Below are 12,278 nucleotides of genomic sequence, written 5' to 3'. Positions count from 1 at the left end.
CAATACCTAAGTAACATGTGAACTCTGCCTCTATCAGAAAATTCTAATAAATTATAATTTATCCTCCTACACTTCCCTAACACAAAGTATCTCTATTAAATAAAACATTTACAAGTGCAAAAGCGCAAATAATAACCAAACAAATATTCCAAAATTCTTTCTCATTGTACGACAAACATTTCAAAACAATTACGAAATGCTAAAATTCAACAATAACTACCCTCAACAAAACTTTCATTTAATCACCCTTAAAATACCTACACAGTCATCAGTAGACCCTGCACTATAATAACCTCGTAATATAACGCAGAGCTAAAAATGCTCTCTTGCGTTACACAATCTAAACAAGAAGCCATTTTCAAATACTTCCCATAATTTGTGCGCGGCAAAACAGATTCCACTTTCTACATAATGTAACCCAGCATGAACAGCTGCCCAACTCTCCAGATCTGCGCCCTCCAAGTTCCAAGGTGCTGCTGCCTTACGTTGAAAACTTCTTTCCTCAAAGTCTGTCTATCAATTCCGAACTCTATTGCATTCTACCATACCAATCAGACCCTATTCCTGACTAGACACAAAGTCATAACCCCAATGTGATGGATTTACCCAGTAAATCCTCAACCTTGTCATAACCCCTTTTACGTTAAGCAATCCTCGAGAGTCATCCATATTGATGCTTGGCAAAAAAAAAAAATATAGGTGTCAGTATTCAATCCACAAATTCCAGATTACACCACATTACGTTGGTCCGTTTGGCGTCGCCGGTGGATACCTGTTCTGGCATTCGTTTCTTTCAAATTTTACTTCTGTCCTCCCACTTTATCAATACGAATGTTGACGAATCACGATAATCTGAAGATCGTGACCAGAACGGAGGTAGGATTTATCACTAGGGACCAACCACCACCAATATGATTCTAAGCGATTTTATTGCTATAAATATTGGATGCCGAAGGTTGTAGTGAAAACTCATTCTTCAAACCTTAATAAAATAAGTTGTTGAAGAGACCAATTTTTATTAATACATTCCTAAGTATGGGAGAGAAGATGTTCATGAGTTCATGAGTCATATGGAAATCTCAAACAAAATCATCTCAAAAAGGTTTTTTTTCAGCCAATATTATATATAATAATATAATACTAGACTCGACTAGTACACGACACTGAAGACGCGTATCTGTCAAAGGATACAAGCTCTATTGGAATTAAATGGTATAGTTCTAATTTCGGTTTTTCGTCTTCTTACTATTTGCTGTTAGACAAATTCTATGTAACGAGATAAGCAAAATAAAGCATCCTAGATCGAAAACGGCGGGCCAAATTACATCCACCACTATATTTAGTGTTTGTTTATACCGATTGCTGTAGGTTATTTAGGGTAACGGTCGTATTTTGGACCCCATAAGGAAGTGATTTTAGTTTTATGTCCCATGCACAGCGTAACCAACTCAAAGAACATGCCAAAATGTAGAGAAAAACTTTCTGTACGAGATAAAAATGCCCATACCATCATGTAGGACCTAAAAAACGTCGGAAATAATTGATTTGTGAAGCACTGTTTTTCATTATTTTGGACACACCAATACATTTTGGACCCCCGGCCTTTTTTATTGTTTGGCGACAAAGTCCACGACACTGGTTGTATAATATGCTTGCCCATAGTCTAATCAATCGATTGACAATGGAAAACCGAAGAAATTCTTCGCTTTTAGTTCAGAAATTTGAAAAAAGTTTTTGTTTACATTTGGAAAATTTCTGACGGCTTCAATTTCTGCGTGTAACGTGTTATAACGGTTGCATGGAAAAACCTATTAAATTAAATTAATTTCAGATAAAATAAACACATTTTCTATGTACAAACGGTTGATGCAAGTGCGGAATAGTCCTATATCTTTCCAAATGGCATGCGAATTGAGTTGGTCTTTCGATTTAAACTGGGAAATTAGCAGGAAAATGGCCCAGGGGGTCTAAAATATATTGGTTACCCTAGCTATAAAAAAATTAGTTATTTCGCACTTTTTATTTTTATTTAGTATTTACTTAATAACACATATAACTACAACTTATCATACTCAGTTATCTCCCATAGCGATTTATATCTGTCTGCAAACTATCCCTTTGTTGGCTATGCTTGCTAAATCATCATTCATAAAGCGAAACAGATAAAGAACAAGCTTGATTGACATCGCTCAACAAGCTATAGTTGATAACAGTACATACTTGACCATTATTGTCCTAGCGACAGTCACTAGTCGTATTTCAGCTACCGCATTGCAAGTTCAAACAATGGCCGATATCGAGCAAGCAGAAGATATTTTACGGCCACTTTCTCGGCAGGAACTTGTCATTCTGGAGGACTTGTACTTTAAAAAATGCCCGATCGAATTGCCGTTCTACTTTATCGTTAAAAATCAATTAACATGGGACGATCAATTAAAGCAAACCCATGTGGAAGAGCGCTGCCTTTCTGCGAGAGCATATTTAAAGTTCTACACTCCGCGATGTGGAAATCCGAAAGAAACCGGAACTTTTATAGCAATAACAGGTGAAGAAGATCCGACGATTTATTTCCAAACGCTACAGGAAGAACCGAGCCAGCTGTTGAAGTATTTGACCGAGTCGAGTTACATTGACTATAGATGCAATCCAGTATTTGCCGCCGTAAGTGACCAACATTTGGATATTCTGAACCGCATTTTGGACAAGGTCAATTGTACACCGGATATACTATCGGATTGTTCATATTACATGATGACAAATGAGGAAGCGTTGCTGCAAAGTTATGAGTAAGTGTTAAATGTTTAGCTTTGTTCTAAACTTCTAATGTAAATCTATTTGTAGGATACCGAAAGATGTGATTATGAGGGAACTTGAACCGTCTCATTCAACTTTGATGAACGAGCTGTGGCCTCACCGTTATCCAAACTCTGAAAAGTACATTGAGCTGCTAATCAAACTGAACGGAGGACTTGGACTGTTCAACAAAGACAGCGGCGAGATTGTAGGATGGGTGTTGAAAAACGAGTTTGCAGGCGTTGGGTAAGTTCTACACATTTCAGACAAAACAATTCTTACTTACATCGTCATCTGAACTATACGAATTTTCAAGAAGTCTATTGAAATTGGAATAAGGCAGATTTTTCATCATGAATAGCTAAATTACGATAGGAATTAGAGTAAAATGGGACACAAGTTCGAGTGGGACAAGAGTTTCTTTTAAAGATTTCTACCTTAATTCAAAACAAAAATTATAAATGTCACGGTGGTTCGAATGCTATTCAAGTAAGAGACATTCAGTCCAAATGTTATGGAAATCAATTGAGATTTGGATAAGTTACTGACGAGATTTTGTCCCACCTTACTCTACAGAGAAACCATCATGAGGCATCACCGATTCATTGAAATATCGAGTAATGGAACAGAAATGCATTGGAAAGCTGTTTGAAGGGATCATCTTAGAAACCATGAAATAAAGTGTTTAGTATGGTTCATGACTCGATATCGAATCATCAAGAGTTAACTGTAGATAAGTTATACTGACCTTCCTTAGACTTGTCGTGTCCATAGCAAGGTTATCCCGAATGGCATAAAAGCAGTAGGTATAAAACCATTTGGCTTAATTAATCAACTCACCAAAGGCCACTAGGCATAACAGCCTATTTGAATAGGTTTTCTAGAAACAACTCTTGTTGAAAGAACCTAGAGAAACATTTTGATAAATTAGTGGAAGAGTTACCGGAAGACTATTTTGCTAAGATAGAAATACTTTTAGAGACTTCCTTTGAAAGAGAGACCTACTATAACATCTAATCTATAATGAGCACGTATTAATTTTATTTGCATATTCTCTTTTTCAGCCATTTACAAATAATGCCGAACCATCGTCAAAAGGGCTATGGTATGATCTTGGCGAAAGCTATGACAAAAAGAATTGCCCAGCAAGATGGCGGAATAGTGAACGCATTCATCGTGGACAAGAACACAAACTCGAGACTGCTATTTGATAAACTTGGTTACAAGTTAGTTGCCGGCTCTAATTGGATAAGAGCTAGTTTCTCACAATAGAATAAGTGTGATCAGCATTCTAAATGTAATTCTTATAAAGGAAATTGTGATAAACCATCTACTGAATTGTGAACAACGCTTCAGGATAAATCAATCTTATAAGCTTTATCGTTACAAATAAAGAAATTATACCTACTTACTGCTTAGATTTTCTCTAGAACCGATTTCAGCCCCAAAGCTTCTGCCATATGGCAGACAGTAGAGGTGGAAAGTTCTGGATACTGTTCCTGCATACCACATACAAACTGTAGGTAATCAGTCTGACTGATTCGATCTAGCACATCACTGCTGAGAATCCTAATGGGTAAATCGTAGAAAGTTAACAGTCGAGCTATTCGCATTCGTCCTTCGTTGCACAGTTCAGACAACAGATCGACCAGGGACCGTTCCGCAGTTACACCGACCACATAAGAGCGAATCAAGTGGCCACTGTCTTTCAATATGTCCTCCATTCGCAACTTGACCCGGTCGACCATCGATTGTAGCATATCTTGTGAAACTAACATATCCGATTCGGCAATCGATTTACGTTTGGATATGATAGCTGCAATGATACGGAACTGCCAAAGCTCGGAAGCATTGCATGATGAGTCGAAATTGACAATAGACTGAAATAAAAAGGACATATAAAAACCAATCAAACATAACTGTGCATAGACTAACATTCATCAAATCCATGAATATCGTCAATCCATGCATTTTATCGTGCGTGAGGCAGTCGTAGGTTTGCAGCATCAACATTTGGATGATATTCCGTTCAGAGGCGGGTATTGCTTCAATTTCGTCGATTCCGTTGTGATCCGCCGTGAGCAGGAACTTGGTGGCTATGTTCGAGATTCTTTGATCCGTCGAAAAGGCGAGCAGACCGTTTTCGTCGATTTTCCACGAGTTATATTTGCTGGTAGTCAGAGTTTGAGTGAGCATCGATTTGAGACGATTGGGATCCTCCAGGTAAGACAGGCAGCCGGCCCGCTGTTTCAAATCTATGCAGCCACCTGCCTTTAGAATGTTCCTGAAACAAATAAATAACAAATTGCATAAGTCAATGATTTGTACCTGACACAGTTACACTATATAGGACAGTTATGCATCTATGAGTAGCTGAAAAGACCCTTCTTGTTGATTCATAACATCCCGAGACAAGCCTTGAAATCTTCAAACGGCGGAGATTCGTGAATCAATTTCAATTGAAACATATTTAATAGTAAATACGCATATTAAATCTTCGAGCTGTTCAATGGAATACCTGTAAGATTTTTTTTAATATTATTTACTAGTAATACTATATCAAACATTTGGCATTCGTGTCAGTATCAGTGTAAGTAAATGTAAACCTTGTTTTCAGAGATAGCTTTAAGAAAATCGACTTGCAGCAATTTTTCATTCCATACAAATAGCATGGGAACCAAAAAACCAAGCTAATCTTATATGAATTATGTTTTTTTTTTCTGTTGGTTAAAAACCTCACCTAGAAATACCGTTGGAAAGCTTGGAAACAGTACACTCAAAAAAATCCAAACGTCATTGCTACGTGAAAAATCACGTAGGTCATTCCAAATTCAATATGCCTCCACTTCACCTGACCAAGATAAAGATCACTAAGCCATTCATAGCCACCAAACAGTGACTCGGTAATTGTTACTGTGGTAATGTGGTTAAGTATCGCACTTACGTGAAATTCACGTGGGTGCCTAAGTTAATTTTGACATCTGCATATTGTACGTACATTCGGTGTTGAGCTCACATCCTAAGATGGCGACCGCTTGATTTTTGAAGAACTTCAGAAGCTGCTGAACTTTAAACCCTATGTAGGATTGATTCCAAAGGTAAATATGCTTTGAATACCGAAGAATCCCTGCATTACTTCATAATTTTTACCTGATTTGTAACCTCTATCAATTATCGCACGCGAAGGCTACAACAAGACAGACCAAAGTTATAAAATTTGGGAAACGTGATTCGAAATGCTCAGATTAAATATAAAAACATCACAATCTTTTAAGTATGTTTACATTTTTCAATTGGGAATTAGTTTTCTTCCAAAGCCTATTAGAAATAAGGTTTCCGGCGGACGACGTAAGGCTTTGGGTTAAGAATGTGGTCTGGGACTCATGGTCTCTTCGTTGGCATCAAGACCAAACAACTTTTGCAAGGAAAATCAAACCTAATGTTGAACGATGGGACGACCTAGCATCACGGAGGGACCAAATTGTCCTTTCCCGATTACGCACGGGACATACCAGACTCTCCCATAATATGGGAGCCAATAGGGACGGATTCAGAATATCTTGCGAAACCTGCCACACCCACGACTCCGTCGAACATTTTATTGCGCGTTGTCCTACTCTGGAGCTCTTACGAAGAGAACACGACACTGCGTGTGTTCAAACAGCACGAAGTGGAGATAAAGAAAGACAAGCCAAGCTGCTTAAATTTTTAAAACAAGCGAACATTTATGACGCAATATAGGCACCAACCAAGCACGCGGAACCTTAAATCAGCGGCCCCTGTAGCTCTGCAACCTGTAGAACCTACTTTCAAAATCTGCAGGACGCGGAGCCCCGAGAGATATCCTCAACTGCAACAATGAATGCCGAAAAAGCAACACGGAAACAAACAGACACAGACCTCGCGAGGACCCGGATATGAGACGCAAATCGATACAACAGCACAAGTTTGAAATTCGCCATAAGAGAAAAACAATTATGTATTCTCGAAACAATCTCCCCCTCTTTTTATGCATATGAGATGAACCAGCCTAGGGCTGCAAATCTCAATAATAAAGAAAAACAGAAATAAGGTTGGTCTTTATTACAGTTAAATTTAATGCAAAACCATCTAGTCCTATTGAAACGTTACCGTAAAGGCTACCGGAAAATCCACGTAGCTCTTACGTGTAGCGCCAGTGGAATGGACGAAGTTCATAAGTTCATGCGTGCATTCTGGGCTACCTATGATTCACGTAAGAGCTACATGAAAAGTGCGATGGAAAAAAACCATGTATGTTTTTACGTAACAATGACATTTGGATTATTTTGAGTGTACAATAATTTAGAGCTTGAGCTTGACCTCGATTGGCTGCCCGTGGTTGCTACTCCAGTATCACAGTATCCAGATCAGCTGCACTTACACAACGAACCAGCCAGATGACTATAAGTATAAGTTCTGGTGCCTTCTATTTTAGGCAACAATTGCGCCTGCCACGTCAGGATGCAGACCAATGATGAAAGGAAGGAGGAATTGATGATGCATTTAAAATTGGCCCACAGTGGACCGAATAAACCCTTACATAAGGTGGCCGGAAGGTGTAGGGGTTTTTATAACAGAGCGGCTTGCTTTTTGGTTAACAGATTACCTATCCAAGCAATAAAAAGTACGGATAAAATGGTATACTTTAGCTTTTCTAAAAACTGTGAACAGCTTTCATAGCAACTTTTTAAGTAATTATTCGAACTCTGGTTCACAACCGGTTCGCTTATGCCGCTGAAGAGAATGTTGTTAGCTATAAAATAAGCCTTCATAAAATGTAAAATAGAAGATTTTTTTGAATAACCAACTTTTGTGGCAGCTCAATGGTAATTAGTAGAGGATTATGAACCGTAGGCATATTAGTTGCTTTGTCTGAATAGCATATACTTACGTCCTTACGTCTAGACTTGAACTCAAGATCCTTGGTGTTGGATCCATAGTGCATAACGATTACATGTAAAGGTCGGACTCGATTATCCGGAGACTCGATTATGCGGTGACTCGATTATCCGGGATTCGATTATCCGGAATTTTAGACTCGATTATCCGGAATTTGTTTTTTGATGTCCTTGATTTTCAATTTTTATGCATAAATCTGAGATAATTTGGTATTGCAATATACAATATGAATGGTTTTGCAGTTTTGAACGTATATAAGAAAAGGGGGGTTTTTTTGTGTATGCTAGTCAAACTTTTTTTTTCTTGTAAAGACCCCTACTATTCCAAGAAATAATTTCTGGCTACGCCACCGCATCATATAAATGAAACATCAAAAAAAGATAATATATAAGTTCTTTTATCTAAGATTTCAATTTATTTCTTAGTGATTCGATTATCCGGAGGATTCGATTATCCGGAGTGAAAAAAAAAATCGATACTCCGGATAATCGAGTCCGACCTGTACACGCAAAAAAATTATGCGATAAAAACTACCATTTTAGGGGGTTAACTTAAGCGCTCGCACCGGCAATTTCCACACACTTAAACGGTTTCGCCGAGAACCCAACAGCTGATATCTCGGTTATAATTTGACGATTCTCGGTAAAACTTTTACCGAGATCTCGGTAAACGTTTACCGAACCTCGGTAAAGTTCGTCGAGATCTCGGCAAAAAATTCGGATTGCCGAAATCTCGGTAAAATAAGTACCGAGATTCGGCGTTAAAATTTACCGAGCTCTCAGCTGTTGGGTTCTCGGCGAAAAAATTTACTGAGGTCGGTGAAATAATTTAAGTGTGCAGCAGACCAGAAATGCGCTTGATTTTACCATGTCTGTAGTCGGAATCAGATTGTTGTAAATTATTTCTGTCAAATGAAACAGTAATGCGGTGAGGTGTACCATAAACATAGTAAATTGGTCTGAATTTCCATGGTAATTTCAAGAATGGGCGTAGTCAGCTAAAATAGTTATTTTTGCCACAGAATTTTGTTCCGTGTAGTGGAAGATCATATTATTTTACTAAATATGGTGTTTTTAAAAATCAAAGCTCGATATTGCCCACTAGGAACTTATTCTAAATTTTATATGCTCTTGGAAGTTCTCTTAAAACTTAAAAAGAATGTGGAAGTTTGAAAAAGTTTACCGCGGAACTGATTGTGAACTTCTCAGTTTGTTTTGATCCTCGGAGTTGTTATCCCTTGTTATTGTAAGATAAGGAATAAAACTAGTTGCAGTGAAAAATTAGAAACTATATCGTTTTCAAAAAGGACCATTTTTTTTAAATGGTCAAATTCATCCCAGTGAGAAATTTAACCCCGAATTACGGTAACGTAAACAACGTGGACACATGGGTGTTTTTCAGAACTCCGATTGTTTACCGAAGATGTTTTTGTAGCAAATTGTTCTGTCTAGAATTATTGTTTCAAATTATTGTTTCGATGACGTGACCGCTATGGAATTGGGAATTTATACTTAATGCTGCCTAATCGGTTACTACTGGGATTTAGCAACGAATAATTCTAAAAGCCTTTCCATTAATATGAAACCTGAAGGAATTTTTAAATCTATTACTTCTTGGATTCCGCAAATAACTTGAAGCATTCCACTAACAATTGAAAAACTATTGGACAAATCCTAGAATGAGTTTCTGAGAAATTCAAGAATTTCTAGAATAAAATGCATCCGGATTTTTAAGATTTTTTTTGCATTTCAGTATTTAAAAGTCTTCTGATAAATTCCTCATACATATCGCTGCAGGAATTCTAAGTGTAACTCTCAATGAACTTTTGATTTCAAAAGGAGTTCCAGTAACAATTCCTGTTGGGAAATATCCTAGAGTAACATCTGGAGATATCAGTGAAAAAATTACCGGAAGATTTTTTGGAGCAAACTCCGGGATGATGTTTCAGACAATTTTCGAAGCAATCTCTATGGAGTTTCAGGAAATTAATTTGATTAATTTAAGAAGGAATGCATGAAAAAAAAAATATTCGTGAACTACTTTGGCAGTATTTTTGAAACAATCTTTGAAGGATTTTCTCGTGCATTTTTAGGTGAAATCAAGACAAAATGTTGGGGGGTCCCGTAGCCTTGAGGTTACGCTTTTGCTTCGTAAGCGGAAGGTCATGGGTTCGATTCCCATTCCCCCTAAACAAAAAACTCCGTCTAGCCACCAGAAGACGCCGCACGAAGGACCGTGTATTGGGGAATACATCCATCCTTCGTCAGTATCGGATGATGACTGAGACACACTTGACCCTCTTTGTAGGCTGTTTCCTCACACGACACATATACATGGCAAAATGAACCACCGCACACCAATGGACTTCGATATGGATATGGATTGGACCAACGGCAGCACTCTCCTCTACCTGCTCGGTATGAGAGAATTAGCAATAGAGCGCTGCATATGACGAGCCTAACCTCACTTATTTGACAGCTGCTGGTCCTGTTGTTTACGTTTCGGACTTAGTCGTTTTTTTCCATCATTTTTTCATCTTCGCATTTCTATCACCAGCATGCTGATGGTGACGATTTTCCACGGTAGGAAGATAGAATAATACGATCCGTGGGTATCTGCAGTGGATTTGACTTCTCCAAGCAGCAAACTTTCACGAAATTAAGAATGATTCGAAAAAAGTACTAAGTAACTGTAAACAACAGGACCAGTACCTGTCAAAATTGATGCGTGACGTCATAGTGCAGTGGAGTATGGACTTATCCACGGTCTTCTTTTATTGTCGACTTTATTTTATTTTCCGCTGTAAATGCGGGCCGTGTTTACATAAAATGACATCCGGACCAACATTCAGGATGTGAAACCTGAACTCATCATCAACTACGACGAAACTAACCTCACGGATGATCCGGGACGTACGAAGGTTATCGTTCGGCGTGGTGCAAAGCATGCGGAGCGTATCCTCGATTCCATTAAAACAAGCACCTCCGTGATGTTTGCCGGAACTGCGTCGGGGATTCTGGTACCCCCGTAGTGGCACTGCCACACTTCAAGAAACACGATCCCGAGGATTGCCAAGCTCCAAAAATCCTTATCGGTGATAATCTGGCAAGTCATCTATCTATGCGACTAATACAAACATGCCAGGAATATAACATAAGATTTGTATTTCTTCCGCCGAATAGCACGAATCTTTGCCAATCACTTGACGTAGTGTTCTTCCACCTTTTGAAAAACAAATGGAGTTATTTTGGAATATTAGGCGAAATTCTCTGGAACAGTACCAAAAAAATTGTTTTTCGGATTTCTTAAGAAGACGATTGAAAGATTGGACAATTGCAGTTTGCGTTCTGGATTCCGTACAACCGGAATATATCCTTTGAATCCTCAACAGCTGCTCAGGAAACTACCGGGAGCCAGGAACAGAAACTGGAGCTGAAAATTCCTGGTCCAACGCTTTCGTCAACGTTCTCAAGGATGCTTGATTTGAATCCTCACTGAAACCACCCGGTTGTGACGACGAAGATTTACAACAACAAATTCCAGTGAATTCATCATCAATAGTTGCTAAGCGTACAAAAAAGTACAAAGATGACCCAGCCAAAAAAAAGACACGTAATGAGGACCAACAGACTACCGTACCTTTTGCAGGACCATCTAAGAATAACGAAAGGCAAAAATTACAATGCTCAAAATGTGTAAAAAAAATATTTTCTTTCAACTTATATAGCATTGCAAATCATCCCGTAAATGGGGTGACTTGCAACACCCAACATTTTGATATTTTTCACTGAAGTATGAGTTGCAGTATTTTTTTTTGTTTACTTATATTTGAGAGTAATAGTCCACATTGAAACTACGACGAAGAAAAATAAAGACAATATCGTTTATTTTATAAGTTATTAAGAAAGATATCTGAAAAGTGTTGCAAGTCACCCCGTTTGACGGTAGTTAGCATCCACGTGAGTCCTCAAGGCCCAAGTAAAAATGGAGCAAATGTCAAAAATGAAAAGCAGGTTTCTCCGTTAAAATCGACAAATCGAAAAAAAAATAAAAAAACACAGCTGTTTTATTTTCAAAATAAAAAGGCTGTGTTTTTATTTTTTCCGATTTGTTGATTTCAAGGGCGGAAACTGCTTTTTCATTTTTGACATTTGCTTCATTTTTAATTGCACCTTAAATTATCAGTACTCATCAGTAGACCTGTTCATATTTGAAAAAATACCTGAAAACCTTCCTGTCAAGCAGTATTCTGAATGCTCATTCTAAGAACAATGTCTAGTCAAATTTTCAGCTCATTTGATAGAGATTTCACTATGCTTCAAGTTGAAAATGTGTTTTAAGGCTTATTTTAAGGTTTGAAAAATCATAACTCAATACTCATAAATCAAAATCACTTGCTATCCCAGATAACATTGGTAGCTGAATAACAGTTTATTCAGCTGAAAATAAGCTGTATAAACAAAATTTTAGCTGAATAAGCATGTATTCAGCTAGCATTGTTACTTGGGATTGCCACCTATTGAAAGCTAATTTTATTCTGTTAAAGTTTCTCGAACACGTCAATA

At 37.9% G+C, this 12,278-nt stretch overlaps 2 protein-coding genes across 2 annotated transcripts in view; one reads left to right on the top strand and one right to left on the bottom strand.

The window, feature by feature from the left end:
* Positions 1 to 2,049: 2,049 nt before the first annotated feature.
* LOC5564061 lies at positions 2,050 to 4,200 on the top strand. Its single transcript, XM_001648314.2, has 3 exons — positions 2,050 to 2,786; positions 2,842 to 3,039; positions 3,858 to 4,200. The coding sequence occupies exons 1-3, from the start codon at positions 2,287 to 2,289 to the stop codon at positions 4,063 to 4,065; spliced, it is 906 nt and encodes a 301-aa protein (XP_001648364.2). The 5' UTR covers positions 2,050 to 2,286; the 3' UTR covers positions 4,066 to 4,200.
* The window catches only part of LOC5564049 (anaphase-promoting complex subunit 1), a 64,011-nt gene continuing 55,877 nt past the window's right edge, over positions 4,145 to 12,278 (bottom strand). The window contains exons 6-7 of the mRNA XM_021848188.1: positions 4,729 to 5,077; positions 4,145 to 4,673 (exon numbers count right to left, since the gene is read on the bottom strand). Of these exons, the coding sequence (XP_021703880.1) occupies positions 4,209 to 4,673; positions 4,729 to 5,077 (814 nt within the window). The 3' untranslated portion in view covers positions 4,145 to 4,208. The remainder of the gene's footprint in view (positions 4,674 to 4,728; positions 5,078 to 12,278) is intronic.

Source organism: Aedes aegypti, chromosome 1 (assembly GCF_002204515.2).
Source record: "Aedes aegypti strain LVP_AGWG chromosome 1, AaegL5.0 Primary Assembly, whole genome shotgun sequence".
Lineage (NCBI taxonomy): Eukaryota > Metazoa > Arthropoda > Insecta > Diptera > Culicidae > Aedes > Aedes aegypti.
Note: the sequence above shows the minus strand (reverse complement) of the source record. Positions and strands in the feature narration are given on the sequence as shown.

Bases quoted from the DNA above. Each gene is read 5' to 3' on its own strand.
- LOC5564061 (XM_001648314.2), top strand. From the start codon at position 2,287: ATGGCCGATATCGAGCAAGCAGAAGATATTTTACGGCCACTTTCTCGG. The intron at 2,787-2,841 runs GTAAGTGTTAAA...ATCTATTTGTAG, and splicing joins GCGTTGCTGCAAAGTTATGA to GATACCGAAAGATGTGATTA. The intron at 3,040-3,857 runs GTAAGTTCTACA...TCTCTTTTTCAG, and splicing joins AACGAGTTTGCAGGCGTTGG to CCATTTACAAATAATGCCGA.